Source organism: Canis aureus, chromosome 11 (assembly GCF_053574225.1).
Source record: "Canis aureus isolate CA01 chromosome 11, VMU_Caureus_v.1.0, whole genome shotgun sequence".
In the NCBI taxonomy this organism is placed as follows: domain Eukaryota; kingdom Metazoa; phylum Chordata; class Mammalia; order Carnivora; family Canidae; genus Canis; species Canis aureus.
In genome coordinates this window covers 8,080,952-8,106,781 of record NC_135621.1, presented here as the reverse complement: position 1 = coordinate 8,106,781, position 25,830 = coordinate 8,080,952, and the positions used below count along the sequence as shown (strand labels likewise).

The 25,830-nt window shown below is 45.1% G+C and overlaps 1 protein-coding gene across 4 annotated transcripts in view; it reads left to right on the top strand.

The window, feature by feature from the left end:
* PPM1H (protein phosphatase, Mg2+/Mn2+ dependent 1H) overlaps positions 1 to 25,830 on the top strand; it is a 259,566-nt gene that overhangs the window by 165,256 nt on the left and 68,480 nt on the right. For all 4 annotated transcript variants that reach the window (XM_077913646.1, XM_077913649.1, XM_077913648.1 and 1 more), the window contains exon 5: positions 9,345 to 9,429. In XM_077913646.1, the coding sequence (XP_077769772.1) occupies positions 9,345 to 9,429 (85 nt within the window). The remainder of the gene's footprint in view (positions 1 to 9,344; positions 9,430 to 25,830) is intronic.

The window sequence follows — 25,830 nt, the reverse complement described above, 5'->3', positions numbered from 1 at the left end:
TGTTGCGTTTCGAATCACTTTCAGCTGAAAAAGTGCGTAATGGAATCAGGGCATCCCATGAATACCCTTAGCAGTGTGGAAGATGCCTTTTGTTTGCAGCTCGTTGCTCCAACCATGCCTTTTGTTGCACTGGTGACAACAGTGGAATTACATTGGGGGGCTCGCTCGATAATGGGCTCCTTGTCCTTTATGATTTAAGAGGTGCCCTAAGGGTGACTTCTCCCATCCTGGCACTTCGGAATTGGTTTATATTTATTAGAATCTGAACTCTGGCGGTTGCTACCTCCTGAGAAGAAAAGCAGTAACTGTACCAGTTTGTCCCTATTTCTCAGCCCCACGTACCTGAGGCTTATTTTCAGAATCGTTTAAATTTAGTTTTGAAAGGTGCCTGCGAATGGATCTGGTCCCATCTCTTCTTTTTATAGGCAAGGACACCAAGGCCTGGAGCCCAAGACGGGCATGAGGTGGGGGCTGGCACCTACAGATTCTGATTCCCAGGACGGTCCCAGCTTCCCGCCATACCACGTGGCCCCACTGCCACTGCTGATGCCCCTATGTGTGCATCCCTCCAACGCCATGGACTTCTCGGACGTGGGAGAGGGGTCAGCAATCAGCCACCGCCCCAGTATTTGTCATTTAGTGCTTTGGCTTTCACAGGATCACCTCCTGGGCAAACTGTCAGAACTTACAACAACCCGAGAGGCTAGGTGACAGTGCACCTATCTATGTGCCATTCAGTTAGCCGTAGTTGATAACACGCATGGGGCGTCCGTGCTGCAGGGCTGACCGACCTCTCAACCACGAGAGATTGGAACGAAGCTCTGTGCTATTGGGACTCTTCCAGACATGGGCCTCGGAGCCCTTTCTTTGCTGGCCTGCTGTTCCCAAGGCCCAGGGAGAGCAAGATGAGGCAACTTAGTGTCCGCTCTGGCTCCAGGAGTGAGCCTGACCCCTAACTTTTGGTTTGCTCGGAAGACTTTCCATGGCTCTTATTTCATGGAAACTGGACTGCTGGACACCGTTACCTGCTTTCTAAGTGCAGCAGCCCGGCAATTTTGTATTTTTTTTTTCCATTTCTGCCCTGCAGAGTGTGCCGGTGTTCAGCTTAAAGGTGTGTGGGTGTGTGTGCACGTGTGTGCGCCCGCATATATGTGTACTCACGTATGGGTACATATATATAAAGTCTGTATTTATAAATATAAACCTGTATGTATATATACATTTTTTCCCACTCTTCGAGCCACTTGCATAAAGCCTTCAATTGGGGCTATTTCATACTTATTAGTTGTCCTCCTACCATGTCTCCATGGCATCTGTTTGCAAAATCACTTACCTACGAGTTTGGGGGTTTTGATGGGCTTTGAGGCCAGAGGTTTTTACCTTGGGGAGGTAATCTCCCTGCCTGGCACAGCATGCACTCTTAGGCTTCCTGAGGGTTTCAGAAAGGGAGTGCTGACCAGGTTTCCTGCACCTGCCCTGCGATTCTCCAAACGTCTTCTTCTTAAAGTCATTTTTAAACAACGTTTTTATTTTATTTTTTATTTTTTTTTAAGATTTTATTTATTCGTTCATAAGACACAGAGGCAGAGAGACACAGGCAGAGGGAGAAGCAGGCTCCATGCAGGGAGCCCGACATGGGACTCGATCCCAGGTCTCCAGGATCACGCCCTGGGCCGAAGGCGGTGCTGAACCACTGAGCCACGCGGGCTGCCCCTAAACAACGTTTTTAAATGTCTTAAAGACATCTTAACCAGTTCTTATTTTTATAACAAAAGCCAGCCACTGGTTCCTCAGTTAGCGGCTCCTGACCTGGCTACAGGATCCCTCTACAGTCGTGCCTGAGCTCTGTGACCTCTGACGTGCGACTGCGCCACTGGGCAGGGGTCTGTGGACCAGTGCTTGGGGCATACGGGGTTCACAAAAATTGGTAGTGGAACAAAGATGAATCTGTAGGACTTTAGGTCTTCTCTGAATATGTGGCCAAATCTGGGCAAACCAATTCCTCTTCAAACTTGACAAAAAGAACATCCATCCCCCGTAGCCGTCAAATAACGAAAAGCTATGTGAAGAAACGTGAACTCTCCCACTCGCATGCCCCTCCTCCTGCTTGATCAAACACATGTTTACACTGCTGAGCAGCCAGGGGTCCTGGTGGGCCAGTGAGGGCCTGAGCCTGACGGAAGGTAGCAGTCCACCTTGATTCACTTCCTGTGAACCTGCAGGCAAGAGGCAAAGAAAAAGCAAAGGGCCAGCTTCCCCGTGTTCCATTTCCACCCTCCCACCCCCGAAGGGCCCCTGCACCGTCAAGGGTCCATTGACGGAGCACAGACAGGAGGGAATCTTCTTACTGCTAAGGAGCTCTGGACAAAAGGCCTCTGCCTCTTAAACCAGGGGACGGGTCGTGGGGGGTGGGGGTGGAAAGGGGAGAGATTCTAGGCCAAAAAGCCCTTAGTGAGAATGGAGAGGACTGCCTTTGTATTGCCCCCACCCCCGCCATGGCCCTGAGGGAGCACACCTGGCTTGGGCCTGGGGTCACAGTCCTCCCAAATGGTGTATCCGTGTATGGCTTTCCTTTTTCAAAAATGGGATTATACTGCATATTACTCAGAAACTTGCTTTTCTCACTTAGCAATCCATCATGGATATCTCTAGGTCAAGAAACGTACTTATCTCTCTCTCTCTCTCTCTCTCTTTTTTTAATGACCATATAATACCTTATGGATTACAAACCAATCTATTCAGTATCTCACCTTTTGATAGACGTTGAGACTGTTTCCAATCTTTGCTGCAACGAAGAATGTCAAGCACGATTTCTTGTTTGTATGTCCGAGGCTTCTGAGTTTTCTATGTTTTTAGGTGGTAGTCCCAAAAGTAGGAGGACTGGACCATCGAACGCATCATTATAATAGATTTAAAAGGTATAACGGTTTACGCTCCCATTAATTATGAGATTAGCCTTTTTTCTTGCCCTATGAGAACTACTACCCGTTGTTAATTTTTTCAACAAACGTTTGCCAATCTGATGAGCAAAAGTTATATGTTATTTTTACTTTAATTTGCATTTTCCTGGACTAGTGAGATCGAGCATCTTTTCATGTGTTTATTGAACATTTGCATTTTCCCTTCTGTCAGTTGCCTAATCATATCTTTTACCCATTTTTTTTTTCCCTTTGCTTGTTTGTCAGATGTCTCTTGGAGAGTGTCAATCTTGCTTCTGAGGTGGGATTTCACAGGAGTTGGTGTGATCTCCTTAAGAGAAGTTGTGAAATCAAGCGAATATTTGAAACGAGCATCTCATTTGACCCCTTATTTTTCTCTTGACCAGTTAATGATTTGACTCACTTGGGGGACGCAATGTAGGTCTTTTTGACGCCAAATTGTGATATTAGAGGATAGAAGTAGCAAGGTTTTCAAGAAATTGCTCTCTGAACTCAAAATTCTCATCAGTTAGCAATAAATTGCTTTTATCCTCTCATGTGGCTAATGTTTGGGGAGGGTGGGAGGCCATTTGAGAAACAATGAATGTCTTTACTTTACCTTCTCTTCTCCCATCCTTGCAGTTGACTCCTAAGACCATCTTAGACCCTACCATTCACCTTAGTACAAATCAGGCTCCATCTTTTACGCTGGGCAAGAAATTCAAGTATGCAGATTTCATTTTTAGTCTCTGTGAACGAAAGGCTAGCCTTAACTTGGGGGAATATGCTCAGGAGCCACCTTTCTGGGGTAAGGGATATCAAGTAGGAAGTGGTGGCCAGTTGATTAAATTGCCCCAAGCCTAGGAACCTCCTCGCTTTATCTCTGGCTAATCTCTGAGTAAGTAAGTGGAATGACATCCAAAATCTGACCGTAGTCCTATCGACAGGTCCAGATCCAAAGGCCTAGCCGAAAGACCAGGGCGTATGCCTAATTCTCCTTGCTTCTTACTGCTGCCACAGCTTTTTTTGGGTTTTGTTTTAAATAATTTTCCTTTGGAAAAACAGCTCATAAAATAACAAAGTAGAAGATATGAAGTACACAAGAATCCCATGATGACAGAATGTAGCTTGAAAGCATTTCTCTAGTTTATTGGTTGTTTAGTGCAAGATTTGTCAGCCTTCACACGCACTCTATTCCCTTTGAAACCCATTCCCTCTCACTGCCCCACTCCAGATTGGAGACCAGCGCTCTGACACATTGATCCCAAGATCAGAGGGATGAAAGAGCGAAAGATCAAAAAGAAGCCAGGAAACACATAGGAAGAGGCATCATGATTTAGGGACTGGAAAGTCTGACTGCCAAGCATGCTGTCATCTTTAATCCATGGGTGTCTCATAAAGGAAGAACTTGGTAGTTCAAACAGAAATGAAGACTGTTCTGTACATAGATGGATTTGATATAAATATCTGTTTAAGAAAGTAATTAGCTAGGGTTAGCCCAGCAGCGAATATTGGAATTGAATGCTGGTACCTCGTCACTGTGTGTGAATTTGAAATTAAAAAAAAAACGAGAGTAAACACAGTGGTGGCTGCTGCCTTGGCTGTGTCCCCTCTCTCCTGCCCATTAAGGACAAGGGTTCTGCCTCAGTTGACTAAATCTCTCAAGTCACTTTGTTAGTGGCGACTTAGCCAGAATGACATCCTTTTACATTCATTGACTTTTTATAAAACCAATGAAAGGCGTGCAGGTGTTTGAGGGTCCAGACTCTTTACAGTTAAATAATTACAGGTAATAATGTTGTTACTAGGAAAAGTTTTATTCGAGGCCTTCACTCTGGGTGTATCTATTCATCCACCCAAGTGTGGCTTGCTCACTCTTTATCCATATAGTCATTTATCCATCAGCAGTTACTGTGTGTCTGTCACAGGCCAGAGATAAGGATTCAGGCTCTGGCTGGGAAATATCCTCAGGGAGTTAGAGAAGCCATGGGAGCAGTGGTGAGGGTTGGTAAGGACAATGCTGTGCAACACCATGGTATCACAGGGGCCTCACAGGTAACCCAGGAAGACAAGAGAAGGCACTCTCCGGGGGGGGGGGGGGGGGGGGGGGGGGCTGACGGCCTTGTCACTAGGAATAGCTTGTCCAGAGGAAAGGAGAGGGAGATGTGCAAGAATAACAAAAGTGAGGCGAAAGCCAGAAATAGAGGCAAAACACAGATAACAATGGATTTTGGAAATGCTGGGGAGCCATGAGGGAGCTTTCAAAAGGGAATATGACTTGGTGAGAGTCACACTTTATTTTTTTATTATTTTTTTATGAGAGTCACACTTTAAAATCACCGTGGTGGGGCACCTGGGTGGCTCAGGTCACGAATCTAGGGTCCTGGGTCAGAGTCCCCACATCCAGCTCTCTGCTCAGTGGGGAGTCGGCTTCTCCCTCTCCCTCTGCTCCCCTCCTCTGCGTCAAATAAATAAATAAAATCTTTTAAAAATTAAGATAAAAAATCCACCATGGTGATCATGTACAGAGTCAGAGGAGGACAGAAGTGGGAGCAGCACAGAGCTCCTGAGTCATGTGGACAAGCTCTGATGGGGACTTGAACCAAGGCACAAAATGGTGAGAATCAAAGAAAGGAACAGATTCACATGCTGTTGAAGAAGTAGAATTTATAGGGTGTGGTGCCTTTTTGGATGGTAGGGTGAGAAACAGGAGCAGTCTGAGAAGATTCCCTGGTGTAGGATAGGTGAGTAGGTGGGAAGGAGTGCTTTTCCCTGAGATGGAGAATGCTAGAAGGGCAGATCTGGGGAGGGGGTAGATAAGATCATTAATTAAGTTTGAAACCTGCTGAATCTCAGATGATGGTGATTATTCATGTGGAGATATCTGTTGGCGGTTGACTGCCCCAGGCTGGAGCACAGCAGAGATGTATGGGCTGGAAAGGATATTTGGAGTCATTGGTATATGTAGTTGTTGAAGCCATTTATTCATTTAGAAAATATTAAGGGCATAGAGTGGGGCCAGCTTCATGGATGTGCAATTTATGGGTCACACAGGCCTCACTCTTGGAAGGGCCCCACATTGAGTCTAAAGCTTTGTTGTCACCATCTTAAAATTCTCATTAATTTCTAAACAAGAGGCCTTGCATTTTTATTTGGCACTGGGCCCTGGAAATTAGGTACCCAGTCCTGCTTATCGTACCTTGGCCCTGTGTACAGTAGCTACAGGGCTACAATGTTGACTAAGGCAGCCATGGTTCTTGCCTTAAGAACTCACAGGCAAGGATGTTAAGCCATCAATAGCAAAATGGGATGTGTTCTATATTAGGAGTGCCAGGCTAAAGGAGCATGTGGGGAGGCTGCTAAAGCTAATCTTGGAGCTTAAGGAGTTAGGACATGAGTCTCCCCGGGAAGAAGAGTAGAGAGACAAAATGGTAGCCCATAACACCAAAGGAAGAATAGAGAAGGGAGCCTCCAGGACATAGGGAATCTAGGAGGAGGAGTGTCCCAGAAGCCAGGATCAGGAGAGACTGTTAAATGATGCCAAGCAGACTAGGAATGAGGTCATATCCAGTGGATATAGTAACAAAGAGGCCATTGGGTGATTCTTGACACAGTTGGATAGAGAGGGGGGCAAGAATGAATTTACTTTAAGGGATCAGTGGGAGGTGGGAAAGTACAGCCCCTAACTGTAGATTATTATCTTAATAGGAAAGCAAAGAAAACAGGCCCTGAAAGGTGGGTTTTGGGTTAGGAGAGTATCCTTTTTGTTTGTCTGTTTGGTTTGGTTTGGTTTGGTTTTAAACAAAGTGTTTTGAGCATAGGTCGGAACTATGGGCAGAGAGCCATAGGAAGGAGAAGTTGAGGATACAGAGGGGGAATAACTGACAGAGGGAAGCCCTGAAGTGGGGAGTGATGGATGGACTTACCCTGGTCAGGAAGAGAAGAGAATAAGGTAGCAGAGGGAGCAGGTGAATTTCTAGGTGAGGACCCTCTTGGCTCTCCGAAGTCAACGTCACTTCACTTACCCAAGTGAGCATCCGCTGCCTCTCACTTCCTGCCTCAATTTCAAGGGGAAAGCATCTCCTGAGTTACCTCTTCTCATATTCAACAAATATTTATGGAGCTCCTGCTGTGTGGCAGGCTAAGCATTTGGAATAGAAGAGCAAACTAATAGGACAAGGCCCTGATCTCACACGTAGGTCCCACAAGTGGATCTTCCACAGCCTGATGGTGCGGTGTTGGCTCCTCCCCGCACACCCTCCTCCTCTGTGGTCTCCAACACTGTCTTCTGTCCTCCCTACCTTCTTCCTTGGACTCATTTTCTTCCGCTTCCCTCTGAGATAGCCAGCATTCCTAGTTGGAGCCTAGAAGCTGGAATTCAGGGACCATGTAGAAAAGGGGAAGGAGTTAAAACTAGCTTTAAGCAAAATTTTGAAATAGAAGGTTGCCTTTGGAATTTATTGCCTAATGGCTTTTGATCTTATTCCCCTGGTTCTCAGAGCCCTTCTTGCTACTTTGAGATTAAGCTCTAACCTAAACCTTCCTCTGAAGCTCTCTCTCTCCATCCTCCATCAAAACCCTACTCCCTTATTCTGGAGTTAGTTGTACCTGATAAGTTAGGACAAAGACCATTTGAATGAACACACTGATCTGTGAAAGGTGGGTATCACCTTTCTTGGGAGGGGGGATTGCATTTTACAAGTGACACTGGATTTTTAAGAAGGAGCTTTTAATCTGTCCTATTTTGGGCATCGTAATAAAAGAAACAATGTGAATATTACATCTTCTTCCCAGTCGGCTTCCCTCAAGTTTTCCATTTTCTCATAGCTTCCACTGGTTTCTTTTAGACCCATTAATTCTCTAAAGCCCCTGTGACTTTTTGTTGCCATCCCCTCCCTTACCTGCCCTCCCATTGGGCACAGGGTTAGGGCTTGGGGGAGAGGTTGGGACAACTGCAGCTACTTATAGGGACTGCTTCTGAGTTGGAGATCACCTCTGTGGTGGGGAGGGGTGCCTGGGGCCTCCTGGCACAAAGAATGCAGCTGACCCTGGAGTCAGTGAGGCATCCACCCAGAGCTGAGCTCATCGAGTATAGGTGTTTCCTATCCTCCTGGCTCTTCACAGAGAAGTGTGTTGGGTTCCAGGCCTCTGGCTCTCTGGTACCTGAGAGCTCTTGGGTTCCTATAGAATGCGTTTTGCAAGCCACTTCACCAGTTGATAGCTAGAAAGTGGTTGTCACGAACCACTTCAGAACAAGAAGATCTAGGAGTAGGAGGCTCTGTCTGGCATAGGCCTAGGGAAGGTCGCTCCATGGTTATCCATGCTGTGGTGTCTCCCTTAGGTATCTCCCTTAGGGAACTCTGTTCTCTCAAGTCCTGGAGTCAGTAGTAGCTCTTGGGCACATTTTTTGGAAGTGTGTGAATTTCCTAACCTTCAGGATGAGATGAGAGGCTTTTTTTTTTTTCCTGGACCCAGGATAGTACCCTAGAAACTCAGGAGTCTAAGTCAGGTGTTCACAGATGGTAACATGCCTATGAATCACCTGGGGATCTTATTACAATGAAGATTCTGATACAGTAAGTCTGAGATGGAACCTGAGAGTCTGCATTTCTAATAAGATCCCAGGTGAGGCCAGTGCCACTGGCCCACAGACACTAAGAGTAACAAGGATCTGGAGCTCTCTATTATGTTAAACACTAGCCACTTGTGATTTTTTAAAGATAAATTAATTAAAATTAAATGAAACTAAAAATTCAGTTTCTCAGCTGCACTAAGCATAATTTAGAGGCTTGTTACCCACGCGTGGCTAGTGGCTGCCGTATTAGATTACACAGATTAAAGTATTTCCTTTATCATGGAGAGGTCTATTGGAGAGCACTAGTCTAGAGTAAGCCTTAATTTGCATCATTCACTTATTCATCCATTTATTCACTGAGCACCTGTTATGTGCCAAGTAGGATGGTTGGTGCTGGGCATTAACAGATGGTTCCGGTAAGCCAACTGGAATGTAATATTCTAAAAGTAAAGATACCTGTAATATGGTGAGGGAGCTACAGTTGGTAACAGTGAATGTTACCATGCAGGTTAGAGGAAAAGGTACCCCTTGGGCATTTCATGTGTGGGTTGTTTTTTTTGTTGTTGTTGTTTTTCTTTTTTTTTAGATTTTATTGAGAGGGAGAGAGCGTGCATGGGCAACTGTGTGCGAGTCAGAGGAGAGGGAGAATCATACACAGACTCTGCGCTGAGTGCAGAGCCTGATGCAAGGCTCGATCCCATGACCCTGAGATCACAACCTGAGCCAAAATCAGGAGTCTGAACCGATTGAGCCCCCCAGGCTCGGTGTGTTCTGAACCAGGCTACAGAGTGATCATAGAATTGAGGTACTTACAAGACTGGCTACTGACAATACCCTTTTTGCCATTTCAGGGCCATAATCATCAGAAACGGAGAAATCATCCCCATGTCTTCAGAATTTACCCCCGAGACTGAGCGCCAGCGACTTCAGTACCTGGTAAGAGTCCTGTCGGTTTGGCGGAGCGCCATGGCGTCGGGGATGGTGTCAGAGCTGTTCTGGAGGAACGTGTAGCTATTGACATGGGAGCAGGCTCACGGCAGTCAAACGACATATGGTATTAACTCCCCCACACACACCTTCTGGATCACACATCCTGGCTCCGTGTGTGACGACACACTCCACCTCCGTGAATTTATTATTATTGCGGCTGTTTCTCTCCCATCTGTAACCAATCGAAGACACGATGTGCTCGTTTCTTTTAATGGGTTGGTATGTACAATATGAAGTGGGGTGTTGAGTAACACAGATACCTTTCTTCCTTGGCCTGCTACTCACTCTAACTGAAAATGGGGGCTCAGGCCTGAGGAGCATGGCAGCCCGCGATCGTGCCGGCAGCCCCCCCAACTTCACACACAGATATGAAGTCTCAAGGGCCCTTTGGGAAAGATGCAGGTGTCAGAAAATCTGTTTCTATCCTGAAAATAAGTTCTCCGTGTAGATCACCCTCTTTGGAGTGAAATTTTGAGTGGGCTAGAGGAGGGCTGTTTGGTTTTTCAGATCTTGAGCATTTTTGCTTCGCCTAGAGATTTGAGTTTTCTGGAAAAGAGGATACACTTCCCTGCCCTCAAATTCTGGAGCTAGGGCATTTGGCTTAGAATCTCAATTCAGTGATGGTGGCAATCATGCCAGGTTACTTTGGACATCTTTGGGGACTGACAGCTTGGATCGTAGTTCTATGGATGAAATATTTTCATGCCAACTGGCTTTCTTTTAAGACAAGATAGCTATAGCAGCGATCCTCTGCTCTTAGAGAAAAATTGATCCGACTGACTCCAAAAGGACTTTGCTCGTGTCTTTGAATTTTGGTGTGTGTGAACAGCCAGGGTTTGATTATTTTGGCCGATTTAGAAAGTGGCTGTGCACTTCCCCTCAATTCCCGTGTCTGTTTAGCTTGTTTTACTCAATATCCAAGCTGTGTTGCTCTGGTACATAATGACAACAGGAATCCAAACCCGGTATAAAAACGTCTCTCCACTCTTCTACGAACTGTTGTTCGCTACCCTTTCTGCTGTTTCTTTTTCAAGTGAGTAACCTTGCAGCCACTCCTGGGAAGTCCAGGCTTCAGAGCTCTCACTCCTTTTGGCAGAGGCAGGGGGAGCGGTCCTGCGGCAGCCACAAAAGATGCTCATTCCAGTCTCAGCTCTGTAACTTGCTGGCTGAGTAACTTTGTGCGAGTCTCTTAACCTTTCCAGGCCTCGGCGTGTCAGTCACGCAGTGGGAAGCTAGACTGGGGAGTCACCACCAAGGACCTTCCAAGTAGAGTTCATGACGACTGCCTTCCTTGTCACCTGTCTGGCTTGTTCTAACCCATCTTCCGCAAAGCCACCCAAGTGATCTGATCATGGACTGTCACCCCCCTACCTAAAATCGTTTGGCTCCTCACAGTGTACAGAAAGCAGGCCCCACCACTCAGCAGACCCGGAATCAGGGTCCCCATCCACCTCCCCTGCATTGTTTGTCTGTTGCCCCTACCAATGCCACCACGCCTCTCAGCTGCAAGCAGAGAACCACCTTCCATTTCTGGGGCAACCTTGATCTCCCCGACTTCCATGCCTTTGGACATATGCTTGCCTGGATGGCCCGTCCCTGTCCTCTGCCATCCTTTGAGACCCCAGCATAAATGTGTCTTCCTCTAGGAAGCATAGGGCTTCCGCCAGGGCTGGGTGTCTGTCCCCCGTGCTCCCATGGAGGAAATGCCCTGTAGAAGCCTGAGGCATGGCTCTGAGCCCGTACTGTTGCTCTGCTGGTTGCTGTCTCTCTCTCCCCTTCCAGACTGAGTCCTGGAGGCAGGCTCCGTGCCCTAGTCCCTTCCCGTTGCCAGTACCCAGCACAGAGGAGATACTGAATCGGGATTTGTTGACTAACTGAAGGAAAGAACCAATATTTGTATTGACATCTGGATCATTCCCACACAGCACTCTCCCCTCCGCCGTCCCCTGAACCCTGTCACAGCCTTTCTGTGCCTCAGCCACACCCTGTCTTCATCACCTCCTGGCCCTTTGGTGAAAACTATGCCCTATTTTCCTGCTCAAGGCAATGGCAAACAGCAGGCTGACATTTTTTTTTTTTGAAATAGTTTCACATCTTCATGTTACAAGAATGGTACAGAGAGCTCAAAACACTAACTTTTAGGGAGGGATGGCGATGCTGACATTTTATCAGTCTCCTAAATATTTCAATGGTTGGAGTGAGATGCGTGTTGCCTCTGATCTCAGCTTCGTCATGTAGGTGTCTGTGATTTCTACAAGGCCCCTCACTGATCCCAGCTTCATCACCAGTAACAGGCATAGAAAGCCTTAGAAGACAGGGGTAAGGATTAAGTAGAAATTCTACGCAGACTCCTTTTGTGCACAGAGCAGTCATTTGATTATTGTTTGATGAATCAGCCTTGCCGCTTCAAATCCCCCTGGTCTGCTGCAAACCGCAGTGATTCTTCTTCCTTATTTTTAATTTGAGACTCCCTCCTTCTGCTCCTAAGACTGATGTGTATTTCCGTGTCACTCTGGAACAATCAGGGTGTACCCCCTTAGCCCACAGAACTGAGCCTAACAGCTGAATTTCTGAAAGGTAAGAAAGCCGTCCCCATTCTTCTTAATCCTTACTCCTAAATCACATGGGTTTCTCCAGTGTATAACTACTCTCCCCAGACCGCAGGAGAGGAAACGATCAGAACGTAAAATATCCTGGTTGTCCAGCTTCCTCTTCTGTCAGGAGTCTAGAAATGTAGGCTCTGAAGTGAACAAATCCGGTAATAATAATAATAATAATAATGGTCACATGACCTACGATGCAAATCCTTGTGGGGAAGTTTTTGAGAGAATTAGGGGACTCAGAGCGTAAAATAACCTTGTGGTGAAGCCTTTTTGGTAAAGTATTTGAGAGAGTTAGGCTTATAGCATAGAGTATTAAAAATCGTATCAATTGTGAGAGGAAGACAGTAGTGTGATGACTTGTCGCAGCCCAGCCCAGCGCAGCCCCGGCGGGAGCTGTGTGGCTCCAAGCCCCGCACACCACGTCTCCGAAGCTCTCCTAAGTGAAATGTGTAGGATCCCTCCCGAGAGAGATCCACTGTAGGTTCTGAGATCAAAATGAAAAGCAACCCCATGGTAGTATAAAACACAGTATATATCTCAAAATTTTAAGTGCATCTAATCCTATCAGCTCTTTTTTTTTTTCTGGAAGATCAGTTCCCTTGAACTAATAATGAAGCACTTCGGTGCCCTGGGGATTATCGTCTGTTCTGTGTGATCTGAATGAGTCCGTACACCACTGGACAGTTGACAGTGTAGTCCTTATTCTTAGGTCAAATTAAACTTTCTCTTTATGATGTGTGAAGAAACACTTATGATAGACTCACTATAAAACTTCCAGGTCCTGGGATCCCTGGGTGACTCAGCGGTTTGGTGCCTGCCTTTGGCCCAGGGCACGATCCTGGAGTCCCAGGATCGAGTCCTACGTCGGGCTCCCGGCATGGAGCCTACTTCTCCCTCCTCCTGTGTCTCTGCCCCTCTCTCTCTCTCTCTCTCTCTCTCTCTCTCTCTCTCATAAATAAATAAATAAATAAATAAATAAATAAATAAATAAATAAATCTTAAAAAAAAAAAACTTCCAGGTCCTTAGAGACTTGACTTGAGCTTGTGTCTGCAGTCTGACTCGTAGAAACGGTTAACGGTTTTCCTGGCAATGGGGAAGATTGAGAGCCCATTGTACGTGAGCAGTCTCGATCCGCACGGACAGGGAATGTTCTTGGTATGCACGCCCTGGATGTTTGGGGATTACAAACCTGGAAGCGGATTACGAGATGATGGATGTGGCAGGCATGTTAATTTTGTTTGGTCTTGCAGCCTGCCCTCCGAGGGCCCTTCCTGCAGCTCTCCGGTAATGTGAACTTTGTTCCATAGATTCTTGGGCAGGATGATTAATCAAGCAGGCTTGAGGGTTTGACGTGTTTACACGGAACGCGACAGGTGTGTGATGAAGGGGTCAGGGGCTGCGGACCCCTGCCCCAGCAGCCGGGGAGAGCTGCTGCCCTACAGCCATGAATAAGCCTTGCCCTTCTGTCACTGTGCCTTTTAAAGCATTTTTTTTAATGTTTCCGGGATGATTGAAATAAAATATTTAAGGAGGTCTAGCACGCTAAACAGAATGTTCGGATGGAGTCAGGGTGCAGAGAGGAGGGAAAGCAGTCCGGGCATGGACATGTCTCAGCGGGATTTACTGCTTTGCTGCTGTGGCCTCCAGAAAGCCACCCCCACCTTTGCTTCAGGTGACAGCCAGAAATGGATCTCCCTCAGGGGGACCTCTGTAGCCCCCGAGGTGGGAGAGTGATGGCTCCCCCTCCCTTCTGCCTAGACATATTTATAAACTCTGATTTGATTACGTTAAGATGTGCTGGTATCATCAAACCTTCAAGTAATGCACTTCTGTCCTTGTAGATAATCCAAGTCTGCAGCTGTTTTTCATCAAGGGCAATGTACAGAAGAGATGAAAGTGGGTTTCAGATACACATTTGATAACATACAAGTGCAACACCAGCTGAGGTGACTTCTTGTGGTGTCCTTGGAACTACCCCCAGCCTTCTACGCCGAGTGTGATTCTGTTTGCGTGGTATTTCCCTGGTGCTGGGTTTGGAAAGGTTTCAAGGTGGACAGTGTTGCACCTCTTGGCTTTTCGGATTTGTCATGCTCAAAAGTTAGCTCCCAAGAAGTATATTCCTTAACTCTGAACCTGCTTTTAAAACAGGATGCCAGGGGATCCCTGGGTGGCTTAGCGGTTTAGCGCCTGCCTTTGGCCCAGGGCGCGATCCTGAAGTCCCGGGATCAAGTCCCACGTCAGGCTCCCCGCATGGAGCCTGCTTCTCCCTCTGCCTGTGTCTCTGCCCCTCTCTCTCTCTCTCTCTCTCTCTCTCTCTCTGTCTATCGTAAATAAATAAATAAAATCTTTAAAATATGTGTAAATAAATAAATAATAAAACAGGATGCAGTAGGGCTCCTGAGTGGCCCAACCCATTAAGCATCTGCCTTCAGCTCAGGTCGTGATCTCCCATTAAGCATCTTCTTCAACTCAGGGTCCTGGCATTGAGCCCTGGGTCGGGCCCCCTGCTCAGCGAGGAAGGAGCCTGCTTCTCCCTCTCTCTCTTTGCCTGCCGCTCCCTCTGCTTGCTCGCCCTCTCTCTCTCCCTGTTTCAAATAAATAAATAGAGTCTTTAAAAATAAAAAAAAAATTAAATGGATGTTTTGTTTATTCCAGTTTGGGAGGACTCAGAGGCTTGGTGTTGAGGTATTATTCCAAACCCGCTGTGCGGACCTAAGAAAATGAATTCTGCACAGCTAAACAAAACCATGAGAATGTATCCCTAACTCCTTTAATTCTTAAAAAAGCTCAGTCTTTCTGCACAGTTGCTACACACATACAGTCTTTAGGCTCTCTAAAACCCCTCTCTTGCCACATACTGAATAAAAAGTTGGACACATAAAGCCAGAGCCATCTGTCCATAGGGTCCCTTAAAAATTGATCTTAGTGTAAAGAAGCAAGACAGTGTCATGCATCCTTTAAAAATGTTAGTTAAATATGCTCTGAAAGAGGTGTGTAGGGATGCCTGGGTGGCTCAGCAGTTGAGCGTCTGCCTTTGGCTCAGAACATGATCCTGGAGACCCAGGATCAAGTCCCACATTGGGCTCCCCGCAGGGAACATATTTCTCTCTCTGCCTGTGTCTCTGCCTCTGTGTGTGTGTGTGTGTGTGTGTGTGTGTGTGTCACGAATAAGTAAAAAAAATCTTAAAAAAAAAAAAAAAAAGAGGTACGTAGCAGTCACTGAAGTTTACCAGGGCAAAAGTTAGCTGTGCATAAAAAGCTTTCTCTGTTCCAGTTCCTTCATTGGTGAAATCAGATAATTACAGGAGCTCCCGTGATTGGTATGAGGACTAATGAGTTAATATTTATAATGTGCTTACAGTAGTGCCTAGATCAGAGGCAAAAATAAAATCTCTTAGTTTCAAATCTAACTGTACATGAAGAACTTTTGTATGGCCGTCCTGCCATTGGGACTACTTCTGTGGCCTTTTATAAAATTTATAAATTCCATTTGCATATGCAAAGGGATTGAAGATATACAGGCACATTCTTTTTGCTGACATGAGTTGTTCTCTCTTCAAATGAATTCCTTTCCCAGATTTTTACTTGGGAGGAAAAAGCATTAAGCATATGAATATGGAAACTTTATATGTTTTATGTAAATGAATATTTTTTACCCCTTTTTCTATACATTAAACTGTTGTAGAGTTGACAAATCTAGGCAATTTTGTTTAATATATCCATTTGCATACCAGTTTCCATGTGGCTCCTTTATCGTAAGCTATAAATCTTACAATTTTAGAGTTATTTTAAGGGCATGCTTTTCTCTGGTTGATCAGTACAGTCCCATGTAGAAATTTAAATGTGAATCTTTCTTGACATCCATGTAAGCCAGACAGAATTTTATCAATATTCAATTTTATAATGGCATATATACATAAGCTTGGTTCCTGTTACTTTGGGATTTTAAAGGATAAATTAAGACAGAGAATTCTTTATGAAAGACTCCAACACATACATATTTAGATCTCAGCCATTTAACATTTTTCCCTTCACTTTTGTTTAACCCGAACCAAAATACTCTATTTCTGCACTGTAAGTCAGGCAGCCAGCCTTGGCTCTGGAGGAGCCATCTCGTTTGACCCACAGTGTGACCGTCAGTGACTTGGCTGATGTTAGTTTTTGTTTGTTTGTTTGTTTGTTTGTTTGTTTGTTTAAGGATTTTATTTATTGATTCATGAGAGAGGCAGAGACACAGGCAGAGGGAGAAGCAGGCTCCCTACAAGGAGCGCAATGAGGGACTCGATCCCAGGACCCCGGGGTCACACCCTGAGCCAAAGGCAGCCACTGAGCCACCCAGGCGTCCCTTGGCTGATGTTATTAATTTCATTTCATTCATGACTTTCTACCATGGAAAATCATCTTGAAATATAAAGCTTCCAATCCTCCCCTCATATAATCTGACAAGCTTTTCCCCTCCTAAGGGCAAGAGAGAGGAGAGATTACTCAGGGTTTGTTGTTTTCCTTGTTTTAGGATTTGTGTTAAATACTGAAAATCCTCATTTTGATAATGTCCTTTCAAATATTGAGAGGTCTGAACATTTAAAAAATTAGCTCATATCAAAGTTTTCTAGGGGCACCTGGGTGGCTCAGTCGGTGGGGTGTCTGCTTTACTGTGTGTATATTATACTCCATCAAAAAGTTTTTTACCAGAAATACTTGCACTTTATTGAACTGGCTGTTCCCTTTTCAGAAGGAGCCTTCTCAGGGGCTCTGCAGGAGCCCACGCTGAGCGGGCTGGACAGGCCCCCAGGAAGGCACCCTGTTGCCACCTGTCGATTCTCTCTCTAGGGCAGCTGCAAAGCCCCTCTACTCCCATGCTGCCTCACACTTCCTCGCCTCTGCTCTTGCTGCTCTGGCCCCGGATGCCTTCCATGCCCAGCTTTTCAGATTCTCTCTGACCCACCCAGTGAGCACCCCACTCTATCCCATAGCCCCTGGGGATAGCTCCATTTCTGCCCATAAGCCTTCCTCAGTGTCCCCCACTAGTATATGAGCTCTGAACAAAGGAACCTCGTTTTTTGTTCTTTGAATCTCCCACCCCCAATACCTGGCACACAGGAGCTCATGTGTTCATGGCGTGCATTCCTTTGGCTGGATACCCCCAAACCTGGGATAATCCTCTCCTTGGCTGGCGCTACTTACTGGCAAGGTAACCACAAGACAGCAGAAGGAAATTTTATTAAAAGAAGTAAGCAAGGTGTGTTTCCCAGCAGGCGATTTTGAGTGACCTCAGGGCTCACTCCCTGAGTGTCCGCAGGAAGCGTGGTGCTCCGTCTTCTCTTGTTAACCCTTCATACATACCACTCTCTGGTCCTGGGTTCTGGCTTCCACTCGCTGGTCTCGCCCTGCCCTGCCAAGGCATCAGAGCTCTCATGCAGCCCTGGAGGGTGGAGCTCAGACCCGTGTGCTCCCAAGTGAGGCCGACCTGGGTTCAGGTTACCCGCCCACTCTGCTCTAATGGGAGGCTTCCTAGAAGGTTCTACAAGACATCTCTCCTTCAGACTTGTCCCCTCCTATTATGGCTGTATCCCTCTGTGACCCAGATTCCCACTGGGATGCTGTGGCTGTGTTTCTTCACAGTAAGTGCTTACTTCTGTCCCCTTGCAGCTGGTTTCTGCCCAAGACTAGAGGGGAAAGCATCCAGGACCCCTGATCCTCCTTCCCCATCTCTGGTGCTGCTGCCGCTTGGCACAGCAGGTTACTCCAGCATCATTCCCTAGATGAGCTGTCCTTGGCTCCGGCCAAGCATAACCAGGCCTAGAAGTTTATTCTCCTTAGCTGTCCAGACACTAAGTGGCAAGGATATGTCCTACCCTATTTCTAGCAAACCTGTGCTCTCCAGAGTCCTAAAGGACTTTGGTTTTGTCGCGGCGGTGGTTACCAAGCTTTCCTTCCAGGGGTCATTTGTAGCAACGCATGAACTCCACTGTACCTCCACCCCCTCCCCTCCCCTAGGAGCATTCTGTTACGCTGCCTTGTGGGAGAGCCTCAAATTGTAGGATTAAAATGGAGGTATAAAAAGTGGTCCTTTTTTTTACATGGAGCAGGCCAACACACTTTAAATTGGATTTTAGTATAAAATACATTTCTAGGTTTCCAGTCAGCATGCTTATTAAGTAGAGAAGAGACATGACATTATTTAAATGTTCTTAGGAATGTGAAATATCATGAGGTTTTATTTTTATTTATTTATTTTTTTATAAGAGACTCTTTTTTTTTTAATTTTTTTTATTTATTTATGATAGTCACACAGAGAGAGAGATAGAGAGGCAGAGACACAGGCAGAGGGAGAAGCAGGCTCCATGCACCGGGAGCCTGACGTGGGATTCGATCCCGGGTCTCCAGGATCACGCCCTGGGCCAAAGGCAGGCGCCAAACCGCTACGCCACCCAGAGATCCCCTATCATGAGGTTTTAAATGCTATAACTGCACCCACACACGTGTGGTTTTATAAGAAGATATCTATCGAATTATAAAAAGTTTAACTAAATCCGAAATACGGTAATATGTGTCCAAGATTGTTTTTCTGTGCCATAGACCGGAGTTTCAATTTATTCAAAAAATGGAAAGCTATGTTGTATTGTTTTATAAAGTTTAATTACCAAACGTAATTGTGTAGAGCAGGTCAGAATGTTTTGTTGTCATTCTTCCAGCAAATACTTACTTGGAGTCTTCACTGTGTTAGGTGCTATGCTGGGGTCTGGTGTATAGCTAAGGTTTAATAATAATGAATGTATTTAAGTGTTGCCGGTACTACTTGCATCGCCATGCAGATGTTTTAACATATGTCCAAATACTGTCATCATAGAGAAAAAACTAAGATATATCCAGCATGTCAGAAAAACAAAGAATTAGGGAGAGTGTCCAGAATTTTTATTTTGTAGGGATCTTAATGTATTCTTGTTCTCTTGTCCTGGATTTTTATCCCATTAGGGCCCACATTTTTAATAGGCCAACATCCCTATGAAATGTCCCTTAGGAAAGGACAGTAGTCCTCTATACCTATTTATGAGCTGCCCAGGTATGAGCAGTAGAGTAAAACATGCCAGAATTATCTGAGAACCTTGTAAGTTTGGAAATCATTGGACTTTGTTGCTGAGAGGAACCTAACAAGTTCTTAAACCTACATTTTACGGTCTTTACACTTTGGGTATTTTGCTTCCATTGAATTCAAAGTAAAATCACTTTCAAGGCTCAAGATTCCAGAATGCTGATGTGAGTGATGCCTCTGGTGGGACAGGCCAGCTCTAACGAAGTAACACTAACCAGTTGTGTTACTTGAATGCTGCACAACATCTGAGAAGTTTTTCTGAGTTGCCTAGTTGTGGCCCACTCTGTTTCTGAGAATAAAATGTCTCTGCTGAGTAAAGCAGTGGGCTTCAGCGTCTCCTGCATTGGAGCTTGGTTGGTCCTTCCCAGTGATGTTAGCTCTCCCTCAAATTATTGGAATAACGAGGGACAGTGAAGCTCCTCTCAACAATTTTCTGAATTTTTAGAACTTTAAAAACTAGGTTCTGTTATTGGGACTACATCAAAATAAAAAGCTGCACAGGGAAGGAAACAGCAAAACAAAAAGGCAACCTACAGAATAGGAGAAGATGTTTGCAAGTGATGTATCCAGTAAAAGGTTAATATCCAAAATATATAAAGAACTTCTACAAGTCAGCACCCAAAAAAAACCCCAAATAATCCAATTAAAAAATGGGCAGAAGACACAAACAGACGTTTTCTCCAAAGAAGACATACAGATCACCAAACAGACAAATGAAAAGATGCTCAACATCAACAAAGGATGCTCAACAAATGAAAAGATGCTCAACATCATCATCAGGGAAATGCAAATCAACACTACAATGAGATACCACCTCACGCTGTCAGAATGACTAAAATCAACAACACAAAGAAGAACAAGTATTGGTGAGGATGTAGAGAACCCTTTTCCACTGTTGGTGGGAATGCTGACTGGTGCAGCCACTCTGGAAAACAGTATGGAGGTTCTTCAAAATTAAAAATAGAGCTACCCCATGACCCAGTAATCACACTACTGGGTATTTACCCAAGGAATACAAGAACACTAAGTCAGAGGAATACATGCACCTCTATGGAGAAGCATTACTTACAATAGCCAAATTATGGAAGCAGCCCAAGTGTCCAGTGATAGATGATGAATGGATAAAGAAGATGTGATACACACACACATGCGCGAATATTATGCAGCCATAAAAAGGAATGAAATCTTGCCATTTGCAATGACATGGATGAAGCTAGAAAGTATTATGCTAAGAATTTAAGAAACAAATGAGCAAAGTAAAAAAAGAAAAACCAAGAAACTAACTATAGAGAACAAGCTGATGGTTACCAGAGGGGAGGTGGTTAGGGGGATTGAGGAGGGCACCTGTGATGAGCACTGAGTACTATATAGAATTGCTGAATCACTATATTGTGCACCTGAAACTAATGTAACACTATATATTAATACTGGAATTAAGATAGAAACTTAATTAAACTAAGCAAAAATAAAAAATAATGATTTTTAGGTTTTTTCAAATAGTAATCCATGTCAAACAGTAGAGTCATAAATACAGATACGTTAAAAAGAAACCCGTCATAATATTTTCTGACATTTAGATGACCGAGCATATGTACTTACACAAACACATACGTAGAAGATCACGTTTTGGACTGAGTGTGCCACTACCCCACCCCCCACCCCAATAAAACTATGTTGAAGCCGTACCACCCAGAGTGCTAAATTTGGAAACAGGACCTTTACAGAAGGAATTAAGGTTAAATGAGATCACAAGAGTAGGGTCTTCATCAGATAAGATTACTGTCCTGAGAAGAAGAGACCCCAGAGAGCTGATTATTGTCCCAAGAGAGACAGAGGAAAGCCCGTGTGAGATGCAGGAAGAAGCTGGAGTCTGCAAGCCAGGCTGTGAATCTGCTGGCCCCCTGATCTTGGACTTCCTAGCCTCCAGATAGTGTTCAAACCCCCAGGCTGTGGTACTTCAGTAGACCAGCCAACCTAATAACTAAGACGAAATACGTAAACTTTCATGAGTATTACAGGAAAAGATATGCAAATGAGCACAAGTATGTTTTCCTCTGAAAAACCAACAGGTATGTGTCCCATAGTTATTGCAGCATCTCATTTTTTATCAATCAACTACCTCTTTGCTCTACTTGTTGTACTTAGTTCTTGAGGTTTTTCTTGAGCACCAGTAACCCCATCCGGTCTGACAGATACAATAATAGCACATATTGAAATTGCTGGTAAGAAGGGAACCTAAAATTAGGATACGGATGGTGATTTTTTAAAAATCTAAATAACAGGTCATAGGTACACATGGAATACAGGTAAATTCGATAGTGGGCATAATTGTGGCAGAAAATATGTCCTGTGTCATGTGCAATGTGCTGGGACAATTAGAGAAGAAAAAAAATAACCACGTAGATGTAGAGAAACCTAAGGTTTTAAGATCAGTATCAGTGGAGGATGAATATTACAGTATTTCTTCAGAGCTGAAAGGCACTTTCTTTTTCACCTTTTGACATATCTGAAGTCAGGATATTTTACAACTGATTGGTGCTGTCAGCCAAGTGGCAGGCATGACATGGATGTCCTCTCCTGGGCGTGTGCAGACATCAAAAGAGCAGCACCAGATTTGCAGAGTGGGCATCCAGCAGCTTAGAAGAAAACCCTGCAGACAAAAAGGAAGCACTCTTAAGCCTCTTTGGATTCTCGTGGTTGTGCAGAGGGGCTTGGAGGTGTGAATCTGACTTGTTGAGGCACATTCCTGAAGTGAGAGTTAGAAGTAAGCAAGCTCTAGATAATTGCAGAGCTGACTTAAGAACTTTGCACCCCTGGTTCTGAGGCTTGTAGTTCTTCGGTGGATTAAGGAAGGTTGCATCACCAGTGCTCCAATGAAACACGGGCTACTGCTGTGTGGAAAAATCATGAACATTAGGGACTCGGAGTTGAAAACGGATGAGCAGTTGGATTCTAAAGGTAAAAAACGTTTTGGAAAACCTTAGCCAATATACTTCTTCACCTGTATATTCTTCTTAAATATCCCTCAGACTGATATATTTTTTAAAAATTCATCTAAGTCTGAAGGAGCTCATTCAAAAAGAACAAAATAAAAATTTGAAGTAGCAAGAAAGTACTAGACATAGTTTAATTGGCACCTTTTCCCCCTTTCTTAAGGGTAATAAAATAATGGCCCCTCTAATAAAGGGCGTCTTAGAATTGTTAAAACACATTAGCCTGTTGTCAGAATGGGGGGAAAGCAAGTGGTTTGAAACCCTGAAGGCCTCTGCACATGAAGCGGCTGCAGATGTCACCGAACCGTTGGACTTAAGGCCGCTCTGTGCTGCTCATCCTCGCAGGGAGAGGGCAGGTGGCCCCTGCAGAGAGCCAGCCGCTCGGGAGTCCCCAGCTGCTTTGCAGACGTCTGCCTCAGCAGGTCATCCAGCAATGCATACCACCCAGTGTGGACCCCCAAGAAGGATAAGGCGGTACCCAGTAACAGCACCGTCCAAGGGCCGCTCATCCTCTTAGCAAGGGGACAGAGTCCCTGGAAGGCTGCACATTTACTTACTCCTCTTGGTCACTTGCGTCTGTCAAGAAACATACTTAGAAATGGCCTTTGTTTTTTGTTTTTTTAAAGATTTTATTTATTCATGAGAGACAGAGAGAGGGGTAGAGACACAGGCAGAGGGAAAAGCAGGCCCCATGCAGGGAGCCCAATGTGGGACTCGACCCTGGGACCCCAGGATCACGCCCTGGGTAAAGGCAGACGCTCAACTGTTGAGCCACCTGGGCTGCCCTAGAAATGGCCTTTGGATCCTAACCTGTTCGTTAATATATATGTGTGCGTTCACCTGTATCTGTATACACACGTTCCCTTGTATGTATGTATGTGTCTCCTGTGTGGATCCGTGTACATGTGACACAACTTATGTGAGCTCATACCCACGTACACACACATGCTCACTGACATATATTGTTCGATGACCTGCTTTTTACAAATACATCCACTCTTTCCATGTCATTATGTCTTTTCTGTAGTGTCAGTATAAATGATACCTAGGATTCCTTTGCCTAGATTTTCACTCATTTATTTAATCTCTTCTACTCTTAAAGGATTTCTTCTAGCTACTTCAGGAACATCCTTATGACCAAGCCGTGTGCAGATCTGTAATTTTTGGTTCACTGGGTCCTCATAGGTACCTATTGGCAATCCAGACTTACCATGGTCCAGGAGCAACAGTTTCGTAGGCCTTTTGCCCATTTCTTGTTTTTTGTAAATGTATGAGCAGGTTAAAGGGTTGGAATGGGTATTATGGACATGATATTAAGCTCAGGCTCTGAATCCACCCAGGCCTGGCTGATAACCTTGGGCTGGGTGTTTTTAAGTTCTCTGGATCTGGTACACCTGGGTTGCTCAGCAGTTGGGCGTCTACCTTCGGCTCAGGGCATGATCCCAGGGTCCTGGGATCGAGTCCTGCATCAGGCTCCTTGTAGGAAGCCTGCTTCTCCCTCTGCCCATGTCTCTTCTTCTCTCTCTCTCTCTCTCTTTCTCTCTCATGAATAAATAAGTAAAAATCTTTAAAAAAAAAATAGAAACTTTAAGTTCTCTGGATCTTCATTTCCTCATATGTAAATTGAGTCTATGACATGTGCTTTGTAGGATTGTTGAGGTCATAACAAGTATATCAAGTGCCTCGTATATGGTAACCCCTAAGTCAGTGTTTGACCAGCTTGGGGAGTTAGGTGTAGACATAAATGTCATGCTGATGGAGTCCCACGGTCCTAAGGGATGATAAAGGGTACATTGTAGATGCTGCTGCTCATTGACTATTTATGCCTCTGCTCCTTTGATCAGTACAGCTGGTGTCCTGGGTGTGTGACTCCTGTAGTCACACGGGGCCCTACACATGGTTCAGCGCTCTGCTGTTGCTGTCTAGAAAGTCTTAATTTTGAACAGTCTCCATATTTTCATTTTGCACTGGGCCCCACAGATTTTGTAGCCGGTTCCACGTTGTAAGGTTGTCAGGAGTGTGAAATGAGAGCTCACAAAGGACATATCATACTTAGGAGGTAATAGGGTTCAGTGATCATTAGATAGGTATAATAATTTTTTACGAGCATGGACAACTATGATAAGTGTGTTCATTTAATTATTGAAAGTGTGAGATAAAGAGACAATTAATCTCAGATAGATTAAGAAACTGAGGCTCCAGAAGCTTCATCACCAACTAAAATCATACAGCTTATCAATGCAGAACATGGATTCAAACCCAAGTCCACATCACCAAAGCCCATACCACTGACCTGCCCTAGTATTAGTTTTCTTCCCTCCCTCCCTCCCTCCCTCCCTCCCTCCCTCCCTCCCCTCCCTCCCTCCCTCCCTCCTTCCTTCCTTCCTTCCTTCTCCGTAAAACTCAGTGTTTAAGTGTCCTTGATATTCATCAGCATCCCAACCCTCATCCCTCACAGAGGTTTCAGAGCCCCTCAAAGATGTTCTAGAATTCCTGCCAGACCTGGAAACTTTGGGGGCTACAGCAGACAGTAAAGATGCTTCCTCTTCTCAGTATTGTCCTGCCATGTCTCCAGACCTGCTCAGAATTCCATTATCTGGCCCAGTCTAGCCACCCTGGTGACAATTCAGCTTGCTTCCTTTGATTCCTAACACACTTGGGATGACCAGTGTCCAACTAAGCCTCCAAACCACCATGAGAATCGCAGATCTGCCAGGGTCAGGTCCGGGAAAGAGGCTGGGGGAGATGCCTATTTCCAGTAGATGGAGGACATGGCCATCTGTCCTGTGGCAGGGATCCCTTGCTTTCCTACGGGGCCGGGTCATGATTTGCTCTGACCACTCTTCCTTTCCAAAAAAAAAAAAAAGAGGAGAGAGGGAGGGCGGAAGAGAAAGGATCCATTCCACCACGCTGCTAATAAGCAGGCGCACAGCTTGGTGGGGAAGCTTCAATGCAAGTTTGCTTATGGTGTGTGGCCCTGGAGCAGGGAAGTTCAGGCTTGAGCATTTCATCTCTTGGATAGCTGGATTCGAATTTCGAACGTGACAATGAGACTGTTTGTTGTTTCAAAGCAATTCCCTAAGTGGCTGTTTGCTCAAGACTTTTGTAGTGTGAACAGAGATTTGGGGGAGGGGAAGAAGCCATCTGCTCTGGAATCGTCTTCCAATTACATGATCAAATTACTGCAGAGCAAAATGGAGGGAGTCCAACAGAAAATTCCCGTCTGGTGTATCAGCCCCAACCTGCTCTCCTGGGCCATTGTGTCCATGTAGAGATTCCTAGGTGGGTTCCAAAGGCGAGGCCGTGGTCGCCGAGAGTGGGAGTGGGAGGACAGCAGACAGAGCCACGGAGGAGAGTCAGGGTGAGCTTTCTTGCTGCAACAACGTACCATTCAGGAAAATGAAATGATCTTGGGTTTGAATTAAAAAGTGAATTTTTGGAGAAACTGTTTCTTGTCCTTTTGGTGTCAGTGATCCCTATCTCTGATTGCAATTAATTTATCCTATGAAAATGAAATTGGTACATCCCTTTATAAGTGCAGTTGGTGATTATTCGCTAATACTCCACTTGTAGACCGGCCCATCTATTTATTTCCCTTCAAGTAGGAGAACAGTTTTCTTGTTTTTGAAATATGGACTCTCTTGATTTGCAAAACAT